The 25,884-nt window shown below is 42.8% G+C and overlaps 1 protein-coding gene across 11 annotated transcripts in view; it reads right to left on the bottom strand.

The window, feature by feature from the left end:
• TRAK1 (trafficking kinesin protein 1) overlaps window positions 1-25,884 on the bottom strand; it is a 136,426-nt gene that overhangs the window by 25,747 nt on the left and 84,795 nt on the right. For all 11 annotated transcript variants that reach the window (XM_079947205.1, XM_079947211.1, XM_079947203.1 and 8 more), the window contains 10 exons: window positions 17,359-17,439; window positions 15,151-15,263; window positions 10,210-10,310; window positions 8,572-8,680; window positions 6,647-6,725; window positions 6,042-6,172; window positions 5,820-5,894; window positions 4,080-4,217; window positions 2,650-2,726; window positions 820-1,056 (listed from right to left, as the gene is read on the bottom strand). In XM_079947205.1, the coding sequence (XP_079803331.1) occupies window positions 820-1,056; window positions 2,650-2,726; window positions 4,080-4,217; window positions 5,820-5,894; window positions 6,042-6,172; window positions 6,647-6,725; window positions 8,572-8,680; window positions 10,210-10,310; window positions 15,151-15,263; window positions 17,359-17,413 (1,115 nt within the window). In that variant the 5' untranslated portion in view covers window positions 17,414-17,439. The remainder of the gene's footprint in view (window positions 1-819; window positions 1,057-2,649; window positions 2,727-4,079; window positions 4,218-5,819; window positions 5,895-6,041; window positions 6,173-6,646; window positions 6,726-8,571; window positions 8,681-10,209; window positions 10,311-15,150; window positions 15,264-17,358; window positions 17,440-25,884) is intronic.

The raw sequence follows: 25,884 nt of genomic DNA, 5'->3' as shown, positions 1-25,884 counted from the left end.
ATATAAATGGCAGGCCTAGAAACGTGTGAGGTTGACATCTTCATAGAGCCATGCGCTGTATTTAGCAATGTGTTTCTCAAATTCTTTTTAGCATCTCTTATTGTCTGCTGGCATTTTTTTTGTTCTCTAAAATTGTCATCAGAATTTCAATTTTGCAGCTATGTAAGCTAAAACACACACACACACACAATATGGATATAAATATAGATCTGCATGTATTAGAAAGGGAGGTCAGGCATTTCTTAGCATAGAAAATCATTTTGGGGATTGCACACATTTCAAAGTAACCAAATCAAGTTGTACTCGGGGCTCAATGTGGATGATGGACAGATAATTAGAGGAGGAAAGCCTCACAGTTACAAAAAAGTCAAGAATTACAAACCCCAAAAATGATTTAAACAATTCTCTTACTAGGAGGAGGATGTGTCAATAACAGAAACCAGTTAACAGTAATTGTTAAAGGAAATATAGTCATTAACACAAACATGATTTGCCTGAACCATACCACACTGGTGTTAAATAAGTGAACATTAGTTTGCAAATTTTATGGTGTCCAGTAATTTAAGACAACCCAATATAGTTCACTTGTCCAGTGTTAGGAGGCTGCAGCACAACAATATATGAAAATCAGGTTTCTTCTGAATATCTCACTCAGATATAGCAATATTGATCCTTCTTACAATGTTAGGCTAGCAATATTGAGTATCCTCATAATGTACGGTTAGTATAGCATCCAACAAATAGTCACTGAATAGAAGAAAAGAATTAGGAAGTTCTTGTTCTGGAGATACAGCTAAACTCTAAGTATACATTACTGACCCAGAGTCAGTAGAGTCAGTTTCTAGGATGATGCTATTAGTCTTGTTGTCTATCACAAAATTGGAAATGTCTCCTCCATAGAAGCTGGATCGTGGTGTGCTGACACAGCTAGAAATGACCGAGTTCATTGCTGAAGACTGGTTAGACCCAGGGATATTCATTGGAGAGGGAGTTAGAGATCTCTGCTTTACCACTTGGTTGATGTTTCGCACGGCATCAAAGACTCTCTTGTGATGGCTGACAAAAGACACAAGCAGTTAGTAACCAGCAAAATAAAACCCACAGCAGAGAAATTGTCTGCGGGGACATCATATTATATTCAGCTCAGCTTTTGTAAGAGAAAAACATGGTCTCAGAGATTAGCTTTGTGATTATGATCAAGAGAGAACAAAATCGGACAAATGGTTAAAAGTCATTCTACGGAAAGGGGAAGAGCTGTAAGATACTAAAGTTTCCTCAAACAATATTTCCCATTTTCCAGATCACTTACTAAATGACCCTGTTTTCTTGAAACTTGACCAAGACTGTACGCCAGGAATAATTATTGGGCTCAAATGCTTACATGCTCCCCACCAACTATCCTGAGAGAAAGCAATTAACTGAACCGGAAGATCCTGTGTTGATCCTGGGATCCCTCTTACCCTGCAGCATAGCTCTGGTTAGAAAAGCAGGTTTTGAACAGCCAGGGAGATCCTCTATGGAAATAAAATTGTGGGATCTCCTATACTCGTTGCATTCTCCCTGTAGCAATAGTAACATGCAGTAGTTGTTTGGGGTTTCTTGTTTGGTTTTTAAGATAAAAAATGCCCACAAAATGCGCTTGTGCATAAAACGATACAGCAGCAGCAGCTTGGTCAACTATTGCCAGCAATGACAAAATCAAGCGTTTTCTTGTGACTTCAGGATAAAGCAGATGTTGTAGTTGCCACATCATGATTTTAAATGGCTGGCGGCACATGTTGAGCATTTATATGAACTTCATATAACCAGCACCGCGTGGTAAACTACTTGCATACTGTAGCTTTGCCACATGGATCAGGAAATTTCTTCTAAGCTATCATAGATATTTTAGGGACCATTTGCAGTGATCTGATCCTGTGGTCAAACACTACGGATACCACCACACAGCTGCCCCTGCGTGCCAGCCAAAGCATATGCAGTGATCCTGAGCTACTTCAATGTTGTATGAATAAGTACATTTTTCATATCCCGCCTTCACTCCAGGGACCTCAAGGAAGTACACAATGGACTCCTGGCAGTTTCCCATCCAAATACTGATCTGACTTACACCTGTATAGCTTCAGCTATACATCATGTCTCTTGAGATAATGCTACTATAAAGTTGTCTATTGTGTCCACATATACAAGCTTAAGCACTCTGCAGCCCTGTTTCGCCATTTCTGAGTACCACTTTCTTACTTGTGCAGAATAAACATAGAAAGTTTTTAATTATTTCCCCCTCGCTATTTAGCTTGAAGTTTGAATCCTCAACTGCGTTAAGAAGACGGATAACAAAAATAGTGATTTAACACTACTCGAGGTGCAAATAGCTTGTTTATTTTTCCAATTTCAACTATAATGCTGCTGAAAAACATGTTATTTAACTTCCCCAAAAGCCCCAAAGTTCTTTAAAAATTGGCCTTTAAAATATCCTTAAGCTTTCTTCTCAATTGCTTTCCTCTCCAACAGAGAGAGGACCATTTATAAGTAATGAGTTCAGGTCTACCTTCCTTGCTAGAAAGAAATGAGATGGCATTCTTAATTTGGGATTGCATAAAAAGGTTTGATTTCTACTTTTCTTATTAAAATATCACAATGCATCAGTCATACGTTAAGTCAGGGCTGTCAGGATCATCCAGATGCAGTTCTTTTCGCATTGACCCTTCAATTTCTGCTGCCAAGGAATCCTGTTAAGACAATTTTAAATGGTGTCACAGCATGTCATTAACACGTATGTCTATTTTCGTAGTATGCAGTGATGCTGATATACTTAGGGCTTCTTTTACGGGAACAGAAAGGAACCATTTAGCTAGTCTTCCCCTATTAATAGCTCCAGCCACTGCTTGCATTTCACTATATCACCAATACTGCAATTATTTCAAAAGTGGGTTTAGTAGCACCCACAACCTCAGACCCTTCCTCTGTTTAAGGGAAGATTCAAGGCAATGATCCAGATTCTCCTCTCAATATTTACAGATGAAATATATGAGGATGATACCCAGCTCTACCTCTCTTTTAAATCAAAACCAGTGAAGGCGGTGAAGGTCCTCTGTGAGTGTCTGGAGGCAGTTGGAGGGTGGATGGCGGCTAACAGATTGAGGTTGAATCCTGACAAGACAGAAGTATTGTTTTGGGGGGGCAGGAGGCAGGCAGGTGTAGAGGATTCCCTGGTCCTGAATGGGGTAACTGTGCCCCTGAAGGACCAGGTGTGCAGCCTGGGAGTCATTTTTGACTCACAGCTGTCCATGTAGGCACAGGTCAAATCTGTGTCCAGGACAGCTGTTTACCAGCTCCATCTGGTACGCAGGCTGAGACCCTATCTGCCTGCGGACTGCCTCGCCAGAGTGGTGCATGTTCTGGTTATCTCCCGCTTGGACTACTGCAATGCGCTCTACGTGGGGCTACCTTTGAAGGTGACCCGGAAACTACAACTAATCCAGAATGCGGCAGCTAGACTGGTGACTGGGAGTGGCGCTGAGACATATAACACCAGTCTTGAAAGACCTACATTGGCTCCCAGTACATTTCCGAGCACAATTCAAAGTGTTGGTGCTGAGCGTTAAAGCCCTAAACAGCCTCGGTCCAGTATATCTGAAGGAGCGTATCCGCCCCCATCGTTCTGCCCAGACACTGAGGTCCAGCACCGAGAGCCTTCTGGCGGTTCCCTCACTGCAAGAAGCCAAGTTACAGGGAACCAGGCAGAGGGCCTTCATGGTAGTGGCGCCCTCCCTGTGGAATGCCCTCCCACCAGATGTCAAAGAGAACAACAACTACCAGACATTTAGAAGACATCTGAAGGCAGCCCTATTTAGGGAAGCTTTTAATGTTTGATGTATTACAGTATTTTAATATTTTTTTGGGAAGCCGCCCAGAGTGGTTGGGGAAGCCCAGCCAGATGGGTGGGGTATAAATAATAAATTATTATTATAAATTATTATTACTGGAATTAGTTTTGGGATCTATTTCCTAATGCTAATCAAACATGCTGCACTGCTGGCATGAGATGTGTTTCTCAGAAATGACTTTATCAGGTTTATTACCATGGGGAAAAGGCCTAAGGAGTGGTATCGGCGTGATATGGCATTTGGCATCGTCTTGTTCCGAAGGTTCTTCAGCTCTTCCTGTGCCTCGTGAAGCATTTCCATGCACTCTGCATACTTGTCTTCCAGCTCTCGTAACTGCAATGCACACAGAATGGAAATTATTTCCAGGAACCTTGGCCTAACTAAAGGCTACAGAAAACTATGCAAATGAGGAGGAGGACACTTTTAAATAAATAATAAAAAGCTAAACATCTATGACTTGTACGTTCCACATGTATGTTTAGTTCTGTCTGTATCTATTTTAATGATGGTCCCAGCAATTTGCCATTGAAGAGACTGGGTTTCCGTTGGGCTCTACAAGTTGAATAACTGATGCAAATTGCATGGAATCATCGTCATCTTGCAAAACTTATTAGATAAAAAGCTCCACAAAGCCCAGAAGAGCCATCACTTGATCATGGAGACGGCACAGGTTTCTTTCAGCCTTGCAGACAAATTTTAAAGCTGTCTGCGTGGCAATGAAAGACTAGCGCCTTACTTTTAAATGAAAAAACAGAAAACGCAAGAAATCAGATTCTGTCCTTACATACACACACTTGGTTTGGAACTTTCCTAGGGCCACATTTTCAAAGAGCGAAGTCCAAGGATTGAACAGTTAGAAAAATATACAGCTTGATGCTGCTCAAGGTTAAGTGTACTGAAAGGCCACTGACATCTCTGGGCTTAGGCATGATCACCTCTGCACAGAATTGGGCTGCAAGCTATCCTCTTTTATCTACAATTCTTACAGCGAAGAATTACATACATATTTTTTTGGAAGTAAATCCCATTGTGTTCACTGCAATTTACTCCCATGTATATAGGATCACAAGGGACGTGGGTGGTGCTGTGGGTTAAAGCACAGAGCCTAGGACTTGCCAATCAGAAGGTCGGCGGTTCGAATCCCTGCAAAGGGGTGAGCTCCCGTTGCTTGGTCCCAGCTCCTGCCAACCTAGCAGTTCGAAAGCACGTCAAAGTGCAAGTAGATAAATAGGTACCGCTCCAGCGGGAAGGTAAACTGCATTTCCGTGTGCTGCTCTGGTTCGCCAGAAGCGGCTTAGTCATGCTGGCCACATGACCCGGAAGCTGTACGCTGGCTCCCTCAGCCAATAAAGCGAGATGAGTGCCACAACCCCAGAGTCGGTCACGACTGGACCTAATGGTCAGGGGTCCCTTTACTTTTTATATAGGATCACAGCCTTAGTGTTTCTTTTGTTTTGCAAATCCATTTATCCTGGAGATTATGATCTGTGATCCTTACTTAATTCACAGCACAGAAGGCTCAGCCTGTCTGAGGGTAGGCCTAATCTTAAAAGTTAAAGGCTTGCACCAAGGAAATAGTCCATTGCCAAGTCTACTTCTATGCTCAGTTTCTTATCCAAAGTGCCATTAAGCTTCCCAAGGACAAAAAAACCTCCCTGCATATATCAAAGAAGAGGTTTTTTTATTTCAGATGAATACTGTATTTAAGGTTTTAAGCAATTTCATTCCTATAGGTCTGAAAAGACACTGTGTGGACCCAAGGAAACTGAATTCAAAAGCTATCACAAATATGCTCATCTCTTATTCAAATTACATATTCTTCTGCCATTATACCAAATGCAATGAGGCTACAGCATTTCAAGGCTACTGATACCAACTGAACTGAAAGCATCTCCCTTCTCCATAACAACATGACTATTAGAGAGGCACACTCACTTCTGCTGTGAGCTGCCTTTGGGCATCTTTAGCAGCTCCCAGATGTTGGACGAGTTCTTCATTTTCCACCGTACACTGAAAAAAGACAAACATCACAACAGATTAGCCACCCCATGCTTTCTCTTCCTTTAAAAATATTTTAACAGGTGTTGGAACAGAAGAGGCTCATCAGAAAGGTGGCACTACATTAGCTATTTTGCTTATTACTTTAATGAACCTTACAGCTTTTGCCTTTTTCTGCAAATCCACTATCTGAGAGAGAAGGTGAGTGATTTCCTCCTGCTGTCGGGCAGCGTCGTCAGTTTTCTTGGCCAACTCTTCAGAGATACTTGCAATCTGGATGTTTGCATCTCCTTAAATAATTAAGAAACAATTGTAAGAATGAGCTGGCATGGAAAAATATTTGGCATCACAATTGCTTGCTAAATCAATATAAACAAGGTACTACTATAAGCTATCGTTGAACAGAGAGGCAGAGAAAGAGAACACGCAATCTGGCATTAGGGAGGTTTTTCCAACTGCTGCAGAGCCACATAGAAAAAGCCATTGCCATAAATATTGTTGAAGTGTTACTGCAATTGCAGGGTGGGTTTTCTCAATATACAAGCAGTGTAAGGGAACAGGGACAAAACAGTTCTGTGTTGTAGGTGCATTAGTTCTCAACCCAAGTGCTTGGACTGCTGATAAAGCAACACACATCAACTCCCTTGCATTGCACACAAAAATGGCACAAACTCCAAAAGAAATGGCACAAACTCCAAAAGAAAACCCTTGTATGAGAACATCCTGATTATTCTGTTAAAAAGCAAGGAAAGAAGAAAACGTACTGAGCTCCTTCACACAGTCGTTGACAAGCTGCTGTTCTTTCTCTTCAAAAGAAATGGTTTCGGTCTGCAGCTGGCAAGCCTGTTTTTTTAAAAAAAGAAGTCCAAAATTAGCATTGTGTTAACTTCTTGCTGGATCTAGCCTTGTAAAAGGGGGGGAAACTTTCAACAGCAAACCACAATTCCAGGACATCAGCAAACACAGCCTTTCTCAACCTTGGGTCCCTAAATATAGCCAGCATGGCCAGTGGTCAGGGATGATGGGAACTGTAGTTCAAGAACGCCTGGAGATTGAGAAAGGCTGAGCAAATAATTCATAGTCTCCCACATCCCTCTTGTGACTATGTGGAACAATGACAAGTCACGACCACTAGGTGTCATCATTGATTTTTGATATATAAATAGGCAAAGCTTAAAAGATTAACATCAAATTTAATGGCTGGAGAACATATTCAGGGGAAGAGTTAAATGTTCACTATTAAAAGCACACCCCAACCACAACACACACAAAAAGATTAAATAGAAACACAAGTCTGTGACATACTTTGGTAAATAAAACTCAAGGGAGGTTTGTACTTGTAACTTCCAGCCTGATAAATAGCTTCTTAACATTTACGGTGCTAATCTTGGGAGTGATGCTTAGTTAAGAAGCTATCGCCATTTTGACTTTTTCAGCATGACTATCAAATGAGTATCCCTACTTATATCAGATGCTGTGCATTACAACCAGCCTCTAAACACTAATCCATAATGTTACAAAGCGCTCATTCCGGCTCTCACAGTGGGGAAACTGTTTTCAAAACTTTGCATGAACAGGAAAACTCTTTCCTGGCCATGCAATGAACAGTAAGCATGATATAGTAAGGGCATTCCAAAGGGGAGCAGGCTAGATCCATAACACACAATGAAATAGTATTAATTTCCGCTGGTGCAGGATCTATCTGCCTTGTGTCTAGGTTTATGGAAATGTAGGCCTTCAGACACAGAGCAAATCACCCCTAAGCTACTGTACACAAACAGATGGGGTGGCAAAGCCATTTGTAGATTGAGTATGGGTGCCAAGGTGGTTTTTTTGGGGGGAGGGGTTGGGGGAGGGAGTGAGAAGAACCCCGTCAGGACAATATATCCATTCAGTGCTCCCTCTTCTCCTCACTGGTCTCCGCTCCCCGACCCCCCAAATTGCTCATAGTCAGTGGTAGTTATTGCTCATTCTTGCCATGATTGCTGCTGGGGTCACTTGTTCTCTCCCGAGTGATGATCACAGCCAGGAAGAAAAGGAGCACCAGAACCAGCGGATAAGCCAGCAGATCCCTTCATCTCATCCTCATGGTTAGTTGTACAGGGAGGGAGCAAGAGTGAGTGGAAGCAGCGTAGAAGATGAGCTACTCGCTTCTTTTGCCCTCTCCTTTTGGGTCCATTGAGGCAGAGAAAGAGAAGGTAGGTGCCAATAGCAGGAGCAAAAGAGTCAGGGGCCTTGACAGCGCCGACCCAAAGCCAGCACTGCTTGGACTGTAATGATTGCAAGGGGAGCTCCAAAAATGTAACCATCACCACTATCTGTAGCCTACAGTCAAGGAACGATCTTACCACCTCACTTATTGTTGGTGTCAGGCTTCATAAACACTATACATGTAAAGCACACCCCACCCCCAGGAATCCTGGGAACTGAGCTATAATTCTCAACACCCTTAAACTACAGTTCCCATGACTCTTTGAAGCAACGTGCTTTAAATCTACGCCTTAGACAATACTGTCAATACTGTCATGCAATATTTGCAAACATTCATGAGGGAAGCAGGGTGGGGTGGAGAGAATAATTTATAGATTGCACAGAATTTATGGAGTAAAAGCTTACTAATCAATCAGTCCTGATTCCCATGGACAAAGAAGCAAACTTATGGTAGGCAAAATACTGGGATATGTTTTACCTCTGATCTAAGCACAACGTTCTCCTCTTCAAGGTCCTTAAGTTTCTTTTGAAGGGAATCTAAATGAAAATAGTTCTGGACAGATGAGGACGACTCATTCCTCTTCAACCTGGTAAGAGGCCCATTAGACACATTTATTTTTGCTCCCTTTTGTTTGCAGTGTTTGCAGCAGAGCTGCACAGCAAAAGTTCCAACAACCAGAGCCAAATGAAATCTAGCATTTTCATAGGTTGTCAGAGAGTTAAAAGTAAAGAAAGAAATGAAGCCATTGTGTTTATTCCGCCCATTTCTAACGGAGAACCTTTAGCTACAAACTGTGGGGGGGTGGGGGGACGACGACTTCAGCTCTCTGAAGGAGATGGTTTGCAAAAAAGTTATCTTATGATTCCATGACTGCTACAACACATTAAATAATAAAAAGCTGCAGCAGTGGAGGCACACACACACACAAAAAGGAAAGTGGCAAGCAGGGGTTGTAATGTACTGTTAACTGCCTATGAAACAAGACTTTGGCTTTTCGTTGCTCAAGAGCTGATTTGAACTGCTGAGCAGTCTTTGTTAACATGCTGTTGTGTTGCTGAATAAAATTCTTCAAAAGGACAGGATTTGGTTCAAAACATAGTCCCTGTTGGATATAGCAAAAGTGACATATTACTGAACTAAGAAGAACTTCCCTGTCAGGGAGGTAGACTGGTTATCCCATTTCTTAACTGGTGAGGGCCTGCTATGAATATTAGGCTCTGAACTGGATCTTGTAGCTCAGCACTGGACTTCCATATTGCTGCATAGATCAGTTGGGTCCATAGCTGGCAACTTTCCCCTTTTCTTGCGAGGAATCCTATTCAGAATAAGGGAATTTCCCTTTAGAAAAGGGAAGCGTTGACAGCTATGGTTGGGTCTACTGCCAGTCAATGGAAGCCCAAAACTTCTAATGCTGGTAACCAAACTGTATGTATGCTGTATTTTTGCACTATTTACCGGAAAGGTCCAAATGGAGCAGCATGCTACAGAATGAACCCAAAAGGAGACTAGTAAAACCACAGCTGAGTACTGTTGGTAACACCTACTCATGATCAAGAGTACTCAAGAGATAATAGGTAAAGGTACCCCTGCCCGTACGGGCCAGTCTTGACAGACTCTGGGGTTGTGCGCCCATCTCACTCAAGAGGCCGGGGGCCAGCACTGTCTGGAGACACTTCCGGGTCACGTGGCCAGCGTGACATCGCTGCTCTGGCGAGCCAGAGCCGCACACGGAAACGCCGTTTACCTTCCCGCTAGTAAGCGGTCCCTACTTGCACCCGGGGGTGTTTTCGAACTGCTAGGTTGGCAGGCGCTGGGACCGAGCAGCGGGAGTGCACCCCGCCGCGGGGATTCGAACCGCCGACCTTTCGATCGGCAAGCCCTAGGCGCTGAGGCTTTTACCCACAGCGCCACCCGCGTCCCGCCAAGAGATAATACAGACACGATTTGACCGTTTGGTCCTTTCATTGGGAGCTGAGGCTCACCTGCAGCCTGGATGCAAAACCCATGTGGTGATGCCATATGAGGAATACAAAAATCATGTGGCTATGCCAGATGGGGCAGAAGGATGCAAAATGGACAGTATAGCATGACCCATGTTTCCTGGCCCAAACTTACGGAGTTGAACAGATGGATTCTGGCTCGCTCTCTTCAGCAGCACTGGTGTAAAACTGAAGCAGCTCATCTTTCATGGACAGCTCATGACGTAACTGAGAAACCTGAACAAATGAAGGGGGGGAAATCTGTCATACATTTGTTTTCAAGCTCATCTTGGATAGCAAAATTGAGTGCCGGGCTCTGTGTGGTTCTGCTAGCCAATGGATCTACTTCAAACAGGACATAGGAAGATTCCCTCTGTTGGAAGAAAAACACAGATCAAGAATTCCAGTGCCTGCTACGATTAAAGGAGGGTTACTTCTCCGTATCTTTTTCATTTCAAAAGTTGCAAATTCATCACTATTTTATTATAAGTGTTTTTTAATTAAATAGTAGGGCACCAATGAAGAATTCAAAAACCTGGTAGTGAATCAAACAAGAGGACTTCAACCACTTCAAGCAAGATATAACAAAACGCCATTCCTAGCTAGACACAATTTAAGATTGTAAGTTGGAATCCATCCCCATTTTTGGAAGGGAAATGAACTATAACAGCCATTGTCTTTATTGTTTCTCTCTGTGTCTCCATTGTTCTCCTCAAGTTCCTCTTTTTGTTTTGGAAGCATGAGTTCCATTTCCTGTGACCTGGCTCACATGCAACACTAAGCCAAGCCATGGTTTAGTGTGGATGCACAGGATTAAAGCAAGGAGATTGTGGCTACTTTATTCCTCCCTCAATCCTGTTGCTGCTGGTTTGGCTTAATGCGTCATCTGAACCTGGGCTTGTGGTTTTTCTTGCTCCAGAGAAACCACAAGCTGTAACCAAGGTTTGTTCTAAAGCAAGACAAACCACAAGCCCAATTTCAGATGACACAATAAGCCAAACTGTGGCTTAGCTCACAGCAGAAGGACAAGAGAAGCAGTAAAACGACCATGATAGTCACTCAACAAGCACACACACTTGAACTTCTTAGCTTAATTTAAATTATTTTCCTGAGCTAACCCAAAACCTGAAATGCATTTAAAATTTAAAACCAGAAATAAATTTATCACTTAAAATGCACTCAGGTAGAAGACTCCTTGTTCACAAATTAAAACTGAACATCCAAGAAAAAGGATAATCCTAAAGAGTATATCTCCACATACTCTTGCCTGTTAAATAACTTGGCATGTCATCAACAAAATGCTTTTGTTCCAATTTAATAACACAACGACAAATCAGGAAGAAGACAGATCCTAAGCAGTTACGTTCAGATATGAAAGCTGTGAACTAAATTTGTATGAAAGCTGTGAACTAAATTTATTTCATGGTTAAAGGTAAAGGGTAAAGGGACCCCTGACCATTAGGTCCAGTTGCGGATGACTCTGGGGTTGCAGCGCTCATCTCGCTTTATTGGCCGAGGGAGCCGGCGTGCAGCTTCCGTGTCATGTGGCCAGCCTGACTAAGCCACTTCTGGCAAACCAGAGCAGCGCACGGAAATGCCATTTACCTTCCCGCCAGAGTAGTACCTATTTATCTACTTGCAGTTTGATGTGCTTTTGAACTGCTAGGTTGGCAAGAGCAGGGACCAAGCAATGGGAGCTCACCCTGTCACGGGGATTCGAACCTCCGACCTTCTGATTGGCAAGCCCTAGGCTCGGAGATTTAACCCACAGCGCCACCCGCTGGTGCTTGAACTGATAATACTCAAAGATGGGCAGAATGCTTTTTTGTTTTGTTTTGTTATGTATTCACAAAAGGGTATTGCCGAGCATAGATGAAACTTTTAGCCATTAAAGTGAGACAACAGACATCAAAATCATATGGTCTCCTCTATACTAAACCAGAATGAGATTTTATTTAATAGAAGCTCCTAGATCATATTTCCAAAGGAGACAGGATCTGGTTCCAAAAACTAATGATACCCCTCAGCTAGATACTTAAATACTGGAACATAGCAAAGACCAGCAGTATTTGCTAAGATGGTACATTTGCTTTTGCTCTTAAAATGAGCATTGCTTCTCACAAAGGCAATTTACAGACAAAAAATAATCCATTGCAATCCACTATGTCTGAAGCAGTGAAATGTTGACTCCAGTGCACTCACCTCATTTTCTTTAGTGCCTTACAATGCGTCTGAGTCTCTGTTTTCATAATTTAGTACTACTGGAAAGAGTTGCATAGGGTAGAAGTTAGTAGCAATTATTTGAAGTTGGGAAAGGGGAAAGGCTCTGTCCTTGAGACAGAAGGAAAATCAGATTTAAGTAGGTTGTAAGGGAACACAGAAAAGCATGATGCCACAGGATGAAAAGGAAAGTTGTGTTTTTAAAAATTAAGCAAAAGGAAGTAGAGGGAAAAGTCAGGTAACTGCAGCACTTCTGGCAAAACACCTGCCCCATCAGATGCCTAGCCAAGGACATTTCCAACCTTGAATTAGAAAATTCAGTCAAATTCGAAAATTCAGCAAGCTGAGCATGGGAGGCAACCTTTACTTATAAGCCCAGTTGATATACTACACTAAACCATGATTGATTTATAAAAACATTTATACACACACATACACACACACACACGTATATATACTGCCGTTCAGCCTATATCAGCCCAAGGCACTATAATAAAACACAATCTTCATACAGGAGAGAGGCGGGCAGAGAGGGAGGAAGGTAATAGTAAAACCACTGTAAAAACAAAAGTAAAAACTAGCTAGCAAAATTTAGGGTACAGCAGAACCCGTTACAAGCCTGGTGAAATACAAATTGTTGACTGCCCGTCTAAAAGCCCTCCACAAGGAGTTTGCCAAAGGAAAAAATGTTCCAGAGTAAAGGTGTTGCCAGTAAGAAGGCCTATGTGTGTGCCTTGGGTACAAGCCTGAAAGAGCCAGAGTCAAGTGTTGGACTTGTGTGTTTTCCCTCCCAATCTTCCTCTCATACTGCCAAAAGGAGAACCGTACTGTACCACTCAACACCCCCCCCCCCCCGATTTAAGTGGGACATCCTGGAATCATAAAAGCCATCCGGGCTTCTGCTTGGATCCCAGAACTTTCTGCCTTTAGGTCCTGTGCTCTGGCGCAAGCCAGCTGACACATGCCAGAGTGCTGGACCACAAGGTGCTCAAATTTGATTGGGCACTGTGGGGGGAAATCAGCTGAGATATTTGAGATATTGAGAGTCTGGTTCATATTTAGATACTTGGAGCTCCAGTATCATCCTCATCAGTTTGTTTGTTTTTTAAATCCCATGGCAACTAGAAATCACCATTTTCAACATACTGTATGAAGCAACATACTGTATGTCCTGTTAACTGAAGTGCCAATGGTACATAAAATGATCAACTGAGTTCACCATTACATTTACGGACTCACCTATTAAAATTTTCCCTCTTTCTCTCAGATTCTTTCTGTGCAATCACATGTGCAGATTCATTCATTATGTCTCCCTCACATGTTCTGAGACACATGATCCTAACTCCACTAAAAGAAAATGCTGTAAAATAGCAAAGTACAGTGGTACCTTGGGTTAAGAACTTTATTCATTCCGGAGGTCTGTTCTCAACCTGAAAGTGTTCTTAACCTGAAGTACCACTTTAGCTAATGGGGCCTCCCGCTGCTGCTGCACCGCCAAAGCACGATTTCTGTTCTCATCCTGAAGCAAAGTTCTTAACCTGAGGTACTATTTCTGGGTTAGCGGAGTCTGTAACCTGAAGCGTATGTAACCTGAGGTACCACTGTAGACTTTTACAATTCCTAAAAGAGTGGCAGTAGTCTCTGGTATTCCATTTTGTTAGCACATATTTCCTTGCAGCATGTGGTCTACAATTCAATGCAAGTGTCAATCCCAAGGTGAATAGATGTAAAAGATACTTCATTCTAAACTACTGCAACATCTTTTGGGCAAGCAATCCCGCTGATAGCACAGGAATATATGATGCTACTGAGGCACACAAAGCCAGAGCAGTAGGTTGTGTCAATCAGGAACAAAGAAAATTTGTGTGATTATGAAAAACCCATTCTTAATTAGGCCGTGTGATGAAATATTTGATCTATAAAAAAAGCAAAGTGTTAAGAGTTTTTTTCTTTTAAGAAAAAACCCTAGGGACAGCTGTAGATTAACAGCAATATATAATTGCAAACACAGTCCAAACAATGTTTTAAAGAGATTGTGGAAAGTACAAATGCATGTTAGGCAAGACTTAGTTCAACAAAACAAGTCGCCAACAGAGACCTCTCTAGATTACACGGATGGAAACTGCAAATTAGGATGCAAAAGACAGGTGAAGAATAGGCCAAGGTTAATCGTCACAACAAATCTTGTCTGAGAGCAGCACATGAAGAGGATTTTGCTTTCCAGTTACACTTTAGTATACTTGCTTTTCCTGTTCGGTAGAACATGTGGATAATGAAGGAGGAAAAGGCCCGATACTACAGGAAATTGGGTTTACAGTAGCAAAGACTCCAAAGAACACAGGTAGGAATGGGGGAGCAGGTGATCAAGCAACAGTCAACATCCGTAAGGTGTCAGGGTACCTTGAGAGGCGAAGGGGTGGGGAAAGGAAAGAGAGGAACAAGGAGAGTCCTGGAGTCCTGGAAAAGTGTCACAGGTGAGGGAAGCAGCAGAAGTGTGGGGTGAAAGAAGGATCTAGAAGGCCAAGAAGCTCAGGGCTCTGCTTTAATATGCTGCCTAAGTTTGAAGCCCATATAGTGCAATAATAATAATAATAATAATAATAATAATAATAATAAATAATAATAATAATAATAATAATAATAATAATAATAATAATAATAATAATTTTATTTTTTGTATTCTACCCATCTGACTTGGCTTCCAATAAAAGCATAATAAAACATATGGAACTGACAAGGAAGAAATGGCAATATACAAGGGCAAATAAAACCAAACAGGTTGGGCTTGGGGCAGCGGTGGGATGAAGTTTACTGAACTAGAAACATGTCAGTATTAGGCACATGTGTATGCCCTCACCTCTTCCCTGATGTGTTCTACTTGTTCTTCAAGGAGTTCATTTCTCTCAGTCAGAGTCTTATTCTTCTTTAACAAGGACTGGCCAATCCGAGCAGCTAATTCTAAATCCCGCTCTTTCTGTAAAAAAAAAAGGGGGGACAAAAAACCACAAAGGGTCTCAATTATTGGCTCATTTAGAAAATGACTACTTTCTGAAAGCACATGTACGTTCAATCAGTGTTCTAGGTAAGAAGAGAAAGTCTGCTTTTCAAAACGAAGAAACCCATAATTTGTGCTTATTTCCTTTTCTTTGTACTGCAGAGGAAACACCCACATCATCTGGGAAACCTGCTGTGTACAGTATTTCAACTATGCATAGCAAAGCACAGCCCAAAGTTCAAGTGTGAGAAAGTTAACAAAATCCAGATCTTACTCCTTTATTTGAAAACTGTCAGCGAGGGTGCAAGTATAAGTGGCGTACATTTTGCAAAGCGCTGTGCAGGGAACATGAGGATATTGCTACTTGATGCCTTTTAACAACGCTTAGTATTTATATACAAAAATAAAGGCAGCAAGAAAAATTCTAATTATGTCAACAAGCCTGATGAAGGGTTCTAGAGAACTCAAAAATTTGCACAGGATTTTGTAACATATACAGGTATTGCCCTAATATGAATGTTAGTATACAAGAGGCATTCTTTCTAAGTGGTCAGTGGGTGTCATCTACTCAGGGCAGGCACCCCCAAACTTGGTCCTCCAACTGTTTTGGGACTACAATTCCCATCATCCCTGACCACTGGTCCTGTTAGCTAGGGATGATGGGAGTTGTAGTCCGAAAACAGCTGGAGGGCCGAGTTTGGGGGTGCCTGACTCAGGGTTTCCCAGACTTGGGTCTCCAGCTGTTTCTGGACTACAACTCCCATCATCCCTGACCACTAGTCCGACTAGCTAGGGATGATGGGAGTTGTAGTCCAAAAAAGAGCTGGAGACGCAGTAATACTTACAAGTGCCCTGTGAAATAGGCTGGTAATCATCCCAGCACCATAGGTGTACAATTGAGGCTAAGAGATAATAAACAACACCTATCCAGTTAAATCCTGTGGGAGTGGAATACAATACAGTGGCTAAATGCAAGCAAGAAGAAAATGATCAAGCCAAGGAGACTGAACGACCTGGAAGAACTGTGGTAAAATGGAAGGCCTGTCAGCATCTGGGGGTGGAGGCTCTGCAGCAATTACCATGTAAGAAGCCATAAAACTGTTGTTGTGTTTTGCTATGTAAGATAAGCAGGGACACGGGTGGCGCTGTGGGTTAAACCACTGAGCCTAGGATTTGCTGATCAGAAGGTTGGCGATTCGAATCCCTGCGACAGGGTGAGCTCCCGTTGCTTGGTCCCTGCTCCTGCCAACCTAGCAGTTCAAAAGCACATCAAAGTGCAAGTAGATAAATAGGTACCACTCCGGCGGGAAGGTAAACGGCGTTTCCCTGTGCTGCTCTGGTTCGCCAGAAGTGGCTTAGTCATGCTGGCCGCATAACCCAGAAGCTGTACGCCGGCTCCCTCAGCCAGTAAAGCGAGATGAGCGCCACAACCCCAGAGTCGGTCACGACTGGACCTAATGGCCAGGGTTCCCTTTACCTTTATGTAAGATAAGCAGCACTGTTGCTGGTCTGCCCTTCCTACAGCGCTTGTTCTTGCCACTGTTCCTTCACCTTGGACTTAAAGATGGGGGAGAAATCACTGGATGGAACCTTTGCAAATTGTAAAGGTGGGCTGTCATCCTGGCACAGACGATGATGTTAATAGTAATTTTCAAAATGCCACTAAATCAGCTTTACAGTTCCAAATTTCAACCTCCCCCCTAGATTGATATACACTGAAATTTCCCATGATTTCAATACTGATGGCAGCAAGGTATTACCAATTTCCATTAGGTCTCCGTGAAATAAATTCCACGTTTGTTGTTGCGAACATTCCACCTAGTTGCTTTACCTGGTGTCAATATACTCCCCTACCCAATTCACTCTAGCAGCACCCAGTGCATGACACCGGGGGAGCAATCATGGCCAGCAAGGGTGCGATGAGAAGCAGAGTTCTGCTGTCCCCTACATATGTAAATGCAATGGGTGAAAAGGGCTCAATTAACAAGGCTGAAAGTAATAGTTTCTGAAGTTGACAAACATTCCTCAAGGCACATATTGCTATTATTATTCAATAATAAGATGGCATACTTGCCTCTTCAAGAAGACGTGTAACAGCATCAATGTCATTGTATGTTTTAGTCATCTGGCCCACTCTTTCAGCACATAAAACTGGAAGAAAAAAGAAAGGGGGGGGAATCACTTTTTGTCCACTGTATTAAAAAGCGGTGCTTGATATAAACATAAAAGATGGAGGGAATTTAATGATTCATCAAATAATCACTGTATCACATAGCAAAAGTACCTGCAGCCTTACACATGCTCACTAAGTGTGTTCAGTAAGGACCGGTCGCAAGCGTGCATAGAATTGCTGTCATTTGCTTCCAAAAATATTTAAAGGGCTCTGAAATTAAGATAACAACTCCCTTCTATACAGCTGAACGTAGTGCTTGCAATATAATTGAGGTCAACATGTGACTCCTTACAGAATTTTATATGTTTTCTAAAGTCTACAGCAGGGGTCAGCAAACTTTTTCAGCAGGGGGCCGATCCACTGTCCCTCAGACCTTCAGCAGGGGGCCAGACTATTTTTTTTTGGGGGGGGGATGAACGAATTCCTATGCCCCACAAATAATCCAGAGATGCATTTTAAATAAAAGGATACTTTCTACTCATGTAAAAACACCAGGCAGGCCCCACAAATAACCCAGAGATGCATTTTAAATAAAAGCACACAAGCTGATTCCTGGACCATCCACAGGCCAGATTTAGAAGGCGATTGGGCTGGATCCGGCCCCTGGGCCTTAGTTTGCCTACCCATGGTCTACAGCTTGGATCCTAAGATATGTTAACTCAAAGAGGTTCATGGAAGGAATACTGACAGGGGGCTGTTTGGGAGAGGAAAGTCACCCAAAATTTGGCATGTCATTTTTTGTTTGTTTGGCTTCAGCAGCCCCCACCCTCCATCAAATATTGTTCAGGAGCCTCTCTCTCTCTCTCCCCCCCCCCCCGGTTTCTGGAGAAGCTTGGGGCGGGGAGGGGGACACAATGTTGCAGCAGTGAGGAGCAGATGGGAAGCTTTCCTTTCATAAGCTTCCTTAAATTAACATCTTGGGATCCAAGCCGGCAAGTTTAAGTATATAATGCTATAGATTTATAGGTGCCAGAATTTAATTAAGATTTGGGGGCATCAAAGCTAATTTGCTTGGGGAAACAGCCAGACCTAAGTGTGTATTTAAGCTAGTAAGGGGAATGATGGACCCACTGCTAAGCCTCTGTTCTTAGAAGATGTAAAAGCTTCTGGGGCTGTGTATTGGACATTGTAATCCCAGCCAAATCAACAAGTGTTGATGAAATCAGGCAAACTTCACTGTGAGGTGGCTGCCTGGGGACGGGATTAACCATTAGGAGTTCAAAGTGTCAAAGGAAATAAGTGTTAGAATGCAAATGAATGGAGTCCTCCCTTCCACTGTAGATAAAAGGGAAAGGGGTTGGAAGTGATGTACTGTATCCAGGAAGAAGAGAGGAACAGTTGAGCTGGGATGTGCCCTGCAGAGCAAGAGAAGGGGCAGAGAACGGATGCTGCTGCTGCTACTATGGAGTAAGCTGGTGAATTTTGAGGTGCTGCTACTGTGAGATCCTTCATTGAAAAGCTTCAGGTTGTATATATGTGTAAATAAACCATATATCATAAAGACACAATAGCCTCTGTTGTGCCTAATTCTCTAAAGGAAATACAAATCCTGGTTAAGTGCAGAGACCCCTGGATTCTCTTACACTGCTCGGTGGAGATTGGGGTGGCCTGTAACTGTGTGTGGTCCAAAATGCAGTCCTGCAATTGTTCCATGTGAAAGTTCTCTTCCTTGTTTTTGCATCGTCAATAAAGCAAGATTTGAAGTGTGCTGATTTACTGGTGCCTTTCAGAAACTTTGGGAACAGCTCGTGCAGTGGCTCTCCAACGTACTGGCCCTGACTTATCCATGGGAGTCAAAGGTAAGAGCTTGTTTAGATTTCATTTCCACCAACAGAGTTTGTCGCCAAGTGCAAAGAGATCATGAAAATCAATAGAGAAGGAGTCTCAGTCAGTATACCGTAGACGAGCCACAGAACACGCCTTTCCTCACTTTTCCAGTTGTTGCCAAGCTGCATGACCTTCACTATTTATTGATATTTCATTTTATACATGAACGTCCTGGTGCCATTCCTTCAGAACTCATTATGCAAATACGAAAAGGAACAGCAGCACATACCAAGGCTTATCCATTTTATCCCAGGCAAATGGCCTTGCGCTGCCCAAGGGAGTGTCACTTGTGTAGTCATTGTTTGAGTTGTGCCTATCAATGATTAAAGCATTGGCGTTTCTAATAAAAAAAAGTCTAGCTGCCACGGCTGGACTGTGTCCTTGTTATTCAGTGAACCGCCCTAAGATCTTAGGGTGAAGGGTGGCACAGAAATTTAATAAATAAATAATAATAGTTTAGTAGAAATTGCTGCTGATAATCCAAATATTATTATTTTTAGGTGTAATTGAATACTTGGGGGAAATAATGGTGAGGGGGAAGAAGCACACTGAAACTAGGAAAGCAGTGTGGGAAACTTTTTTTTTTTAAAGAAAAATAAGCATTTACATTCTTGGTATGCACTTTCTCAGAATACTTTGTGCAGATAGGCTTAACCAAGTACCAAAAAATGTCCAGCTTCCCACTTGTTCTCCAGTTTACTTCAACTGCAATAGAATTTTCGGTATGTTAAGAAATTCCATGCAACCAATGTGAGCAATGGCCATGTCTGACAACTGGCATGGGGTTTAAAAAACCCCTTTTTTCAAACACTGAACTGTATGTCCATGTAGGAATTTTGGCCATCTTTGAATGAAACAGCCCCTAGTTCAGTGGCAGTGATTGGATTTCTAATATGGCTAGCCAAGCATTGTGAAGAGTTTAAAGTATTTTAAAATAAAAGCCACCCTGACATGGAAGGATAGAAGCTGCTTCTGGGCTGTGTCCAGGGCTTCCCAAATATCTGCTAAGAATGACTTGTGTGCATGATTCTCTTGCTCTGTACAGCTGGCAGTGAGACCCAGGTGGTCATGCTGTTCTCTGTATTTGTCTAAAAAAAGAAGATCAAAGGCTACAAATGTGTCAACAAAAATTAAAATCAATACAGGCAGTGGTTTCCTATACGGACATGCACTTTTGACATTTTTAGCTTCGGAAAACAACTAAACGCCTTGGGACCCCATTTGTCAGCAGCTATAATGTGAGCACGCCACTGGCACTGAATTTCCTCCGTCAGTGAATCACCACTTAAGATATGGGTGGCTAACCTGCGGGAAGACGCGGGCAGCCTCCTAATTTCCAGAACCTCTAGCCAGCATGGTTATAGGCCAATCACATCTGGCTGGGCACAGGTTGGCAGCTTCTGCCTGAAGACATTTCAAGTAGTCAGGGACCAGAGTGGGAGTAACAAACTACTAGATTGGTCATGAAAATGTTCTCTTAAGCCACAGTCCACACGTTTAACAATCCTTAGTGGAATAGCACTTCATAATAAATTACCATTTGCAAAGGATGAGAGTGGCTGGGGTATAAATAATGGCATTACTATCATTATTAATACAGTACCCCACACCGGCTTAACAGGTGTTACCATATTATACATTCCTGCTAAGAAATAAGTTGAGGATAGCTCCCAAGTAAGTGGCTATAGGATTGCACTCCAGTGCTCTTTGGTCTTCTGGAGACATGTTACTAGAACCTCAACGTGTTAGGAAGAGTGCAACTGAAATATTTCATTTGCATCACCATTAGTTCTGGGCGATATATCAATATGTGGGCACAAACCGCGATGACAGCTTCACTCAGCGGTGTATCACTGGTGAAACCATCACCGCTCTAGAGTCCTTCTGCCTCCAGCATGCTGAGGGAGAAACAAACTCAGTGGAAACTGGAAGCAGAAGGACTGGCAATGGTTTCACCAGCGATATACTGCTGGTAAAACCGCCATTGCACTCTGCCCCGGCAGAGGGAGAATTAAGCTGAATTGGGGAGGTGCCGATACAGCTTGTTTCTTCCTCAGCTTCTTTAAACTGCTTGACTGAGGAGTGCGCAGCTGCCCTCGCCTCAGCCAAGTAGCTTTACAGATCCCCTGACCCACCACCAGCTTGCGGTGGCATGGGGGATCCGTTAAAGTGCTCCACCTCCCCAGCTGAGAGAGCCCCGATCCTGCCTGGCTGCCTTCTCTGAGAGCGTGTGCTGCACCTTTCCTCCCAGAAATATGGAGCCCACCCTCCCGGTGGAAGGCAGCCAGGCATTGTAGTGGCTCTTTGATGCTACTGGCAGGCCCAGAACTTACCAGCAGCCCTGTAGCAGCCCCTCTCCATGAGGAGCGGATAGGGTGGGTTTGCACCCTGCGCCTTGTGGACTTCACCCAGGAGGGTGGTGGGCTGCATCATACCTCCTGGGGTGAACAACCCCCCACCAGAGGAAAAAGATGGTGCAAAGGCCATCAAACGCACAGAGCCTGACAGGTTCCGTGCACTTGGCTACTGCCGCTTGGTCCATCTTTGGGGAGCTGGGGGCAAGAGGGGAAGGACAGTTTGCTCGTCCCCCATGCCAGCCAAGGCAGAGGGAGCTTGGTCAAGGAGTCCCAAGGTCCTTGCTGCTCCAGCCCGAGCAGCAGGGGACACGCGGCTGGCTCTGCTGGGAGCAGGAGCTCTCCTGCCCCAAGCGGAGCCTGGCCAAGGGGCCTCATGTCTCGCTCAGCTGGGGGCAGCAGCCTTTCCACCACCCCCAGCTGAGCAGCAGGCTGGGGCCAACTGTATTGGCCACAGTCCACAAGGCGCTGGGGTGAAAGCACCTCAGCTCACACGATGAGAGCTGTGGCAGTTTCACTTGGCATCTCGCTGGCTGGTTCCAATGCAGCTTTTTTCAACATCACGGTATATCACTAAACGGTGATGTTTGGCTGGCGATACATCATGATGTTGAAAACCCAACATTGCCCAGTGCTAATCACCATTCTGCCCGCCCCCCTTACGAGTCTCAACTAATTTGAATTTAATTTGTATTTAATGCATTAAAGAGTATTAAAACAACATCATTGATCTTTGCTGTCTCACCCCAACATTAACTGAAACTCCATAAAAGATAATTTCAGTGCAAACAACTGCTTGCTTTACAGCAGTCTTGGTGATCAGAAAACAATTTAATCAGCTACTGACCAATACAATTTACAATTCCACACATCCCTGAAAGGTGTTTGGCAACCATAAAATGCCAGAAATCTGTCCCAGGCAAATCTGTTTTGGCTTGCTGTCTCTTATGTGCCAACAAATACTCTTCAGATACACAGAGTTGTTCCAGTGTTGCTAGCTCTGAAGTAAACATCAAGCCTTTAGAATACACCAAACTTCAGCAACTACCACCGCTGTCAGTTAAGGAAAACTTTACTATCAAGTGCTTTAAGTATAAGCTGATACAGTAACAGGAAATTAAGGGTACAATATTAAATTGCCAATGGAATAACAGCCACCCTAATTTCTGCAAAAAATATTAGAAAAACTGTCCTAAGAGTCAATAGGTTAGGTGCTTTTCCTTCTCCCTCAATATTCAGCATCATCATCAGAAGTTCTTTAAAAAACAAAACAAAAACCTTCATGCTTAACACAAATTACACAGCTTGTAAAGGCTCGTTACAATAAAGAACAACTTTTTAAAAACACAGTAGTTGTTTTCATTTGCTTCCTAATCTTAAAATAACGCTGCTACTGCAATTTCTGCTTCAATAGTTTGCATTTAGGGAGGCCCCAAGATTAGATATCATGCTTCATGATTGGTGATCTCAGTCTGCCAGAAAGAGGAGGGCTTGAAAACAATAAAAAGAATTGCATGAGTCGTGTGTGTGTGTGTGTGTGTGTGTGTGTGTGTGTGTGTTGGTGCCTTTAAGCAGGAACATTGTTATGGGGCTGTTCAGAGGACAGCCCACTTTTTTGCACTGGGCCCCAGATCTCCTGGCCCTTCCCTTAACAAAATGAAGGTGGCAGGTTGCTGGAGTCCCACCAGTGCTGTGGTTTGCAGCATAGCCACCTTGCAAGCAAAAGTAAGGAAAGATAAATATAAAGGAAGTCCTTCCCATTCATGCTTGCTGTGCTATGGACATGTGGGAGCAGAGCGACCATAGATAGCAATGGGGGTGATGGGCTGAGGGTGGTTATGTGGCCTTGAGGCTTACTAGGTGACCAGTTTATAAAGCGCCCTTGCATATACCCCGCAACTGTCCTGCTTTAAGTGAGACATCCCAGATTGGGGCGCTGTGTTTTTAGCAGGGTGTCCAAAAACGTGCAAGATCTTGACCTTGTACGAGATCACAAGAGCATTTTCTGGCTCCGTGATCTTCTGCATATTGCCTCAAAATATGTGCTTCTGCTCCGTGATCTCATGTGGGTCATATGACCCACACAGGCATAGGGCCGGGAAGATTCGTGTCCCGGTTTCTGGCATTAACAGGTTGGAGGGTACCCTTGCAGCCTAAGCCACCTACCTCATCAGGGTTGCTCTACAAAATTAACACGGGCAAACCATGATCATTGCCCTGAACTCCTTGGGCAAATGGGCAAGATAAAAATGTCATAAATAAAACCCAGTAAGTTTACAAGTGGGACTTAAGAATAACAGCAGGCCCGTTGTTCGTTCCTACCATCTGGCATTCAGAAAGTGAGAAGGCTGTTTGTGTAAAAAAATCCCCCAGGCTTTTAAAAGAATAATTTTTACATTTCTCCGTTCTCAAACACAAGTGTTGAGTTTTCATCCGTAAAATAGGCAGATGGTTTCTGCAAAGACTTCCATGTGCTTAATTCCTTTATGATGTAATACACACCAAGTGTGAGCTGACTAACTTTTTTGAGGTATCTAGTCAACATATAGTGCATTTTCTTGCTTTCCCATTGTTTTGTTCTGTGCTTGCCAGTTAACATGTGTTTAATGGGTACATGCAATAGTTGGATTGGGGGTTTGCGGGAGTGAGGGAGATGTCAGATGTTGAACAAAACCGTTTTTACTTTTAATATGTATATAAAAGCAGCAGTCGTCCTGCCAACAGATTATATGTAGATTTGGCCTTCTACCCCACCTGCAATGTAGAAAGCCATGTTAGCACCTAAAAACCTCAGTCGTAAGCCTTGCAGCAAAAAGCAACATTTGCCTGGAGTTTGGTTTAAATTTGAACATAAGCATCTAACTAAGCATATACAAATGTACCCTGAGTTTTTTAAGTACCTAGCGATGTTCCTGCCTTTAAGTTGGTTGTTTAGCTAAAAAAAGAAGTAATCAAACAGAATTTTAAAAGCCACAAAGCAAAACAGTGAGGTGCCAGCCAAGCATTGCTGTTCTAACTCTAGCATGGTTGCCAATAAATAATTACCCATCTCTGAATGGGCAGCTTGTTTATCAAATCTCCACAGACAAGGCTTAACAGAGAGATAAGAATTGCAAGAGAAATATTAGAACAAGCAATTCGGCCAGGAGATTTGCCCTTTGTACGATATAAAGTACAGCTCCCAACGTGCCACTTGACACGTACTAAGTTTACAGTTTGAAACTACAGGTCAAACTAAGTCAGAAAATGCATTTAAGTCAAGAAGGGAAATATTTGAAATTCTTGAAGTATGCATTCAGTTCTTGGTCATACTATCATTCCCCCACTGCCACCACACACATTTAATATTTTACTGATTTTGTTAAAAAACAACAACCCACAAAGAAGAAAAAAATGTAAAATAAAAATGTAAACCATGAAGTGTCACAGACTGCAAGGGCAAAAGTACAAAGATACAGGGCACCTCCAAAGAATAATAAAGAATTGACTCATACAAAGATTCCTTTTACAAATAACCAAGATATGTGCAAATAAAAGTATTCCCCACCTGTGAGTGCCATCATTATTCTGGATGAAGGTTCTAGAAAGTCTTAGACGAGCCAGACATTTGCATATATGAGCAAACTGCATAATAAATAAAATAATGCAGGACAGCAAAACAAAAGGACACTAGAGCTCTCCACTTCAGATATTTTTTAATTTATGAGATATATTTTCAAGAAGGGCTATGTGCCAAACCCTGGAGTACCAGCAATCCAAATTGTTAAGACTGAAAGTCTTCCAGGATTTGACAATGAAGCCTCAGGCTGCTGTTAAGAGATGAGAAATAAGTTGTTTACTTTTCAAGTCCCGTTCTGTTTCCAAAAGCACCAGGTGTAAAGATGGAGCAATAGCTTGTTTAGTTATCAAAAAGAGCTCAATGAACACCTTACTGAAATTCTTTAAGAATAAATTAAGTTATTGGTGGTGGTATTATTATTATTATTATTATTTTACTATATGATTTTACCCTACAGTTGTCACGCTTCCCCAGCACATCTGGAATATTGGCCTCCATCACTTGTGGCAGTCTTTGGAAGAATCTCTTCAAAAATAATGGTTTCTCCCCCACTGACACATTGGTTGGCAGGTACCAACAAGTGACAAGAAGGTGGGGCAGAGCAATGTTCACTTATGGTTTGTTGTTGTTGTTTAGTCATTTGGTCATGTCCGACTCTTCATGACCCCATGGACCAGAGCACG

This window comes from Podarcis cretensis (genome assembly GCF_951804945.1).
Source record: "Podarcis cretensis genome assembly, chromosome: 12".
NCBI lineage: Eukaryota > Metazoa > Chordata > Lepidosauria > Squamata > Lacertidae > Podarcis > Podarcis cretensis.
Note: the sequence above shows the minus strand (reverse complement) of the source record. Positions and strands in the feature narration are given on the sequence as shown.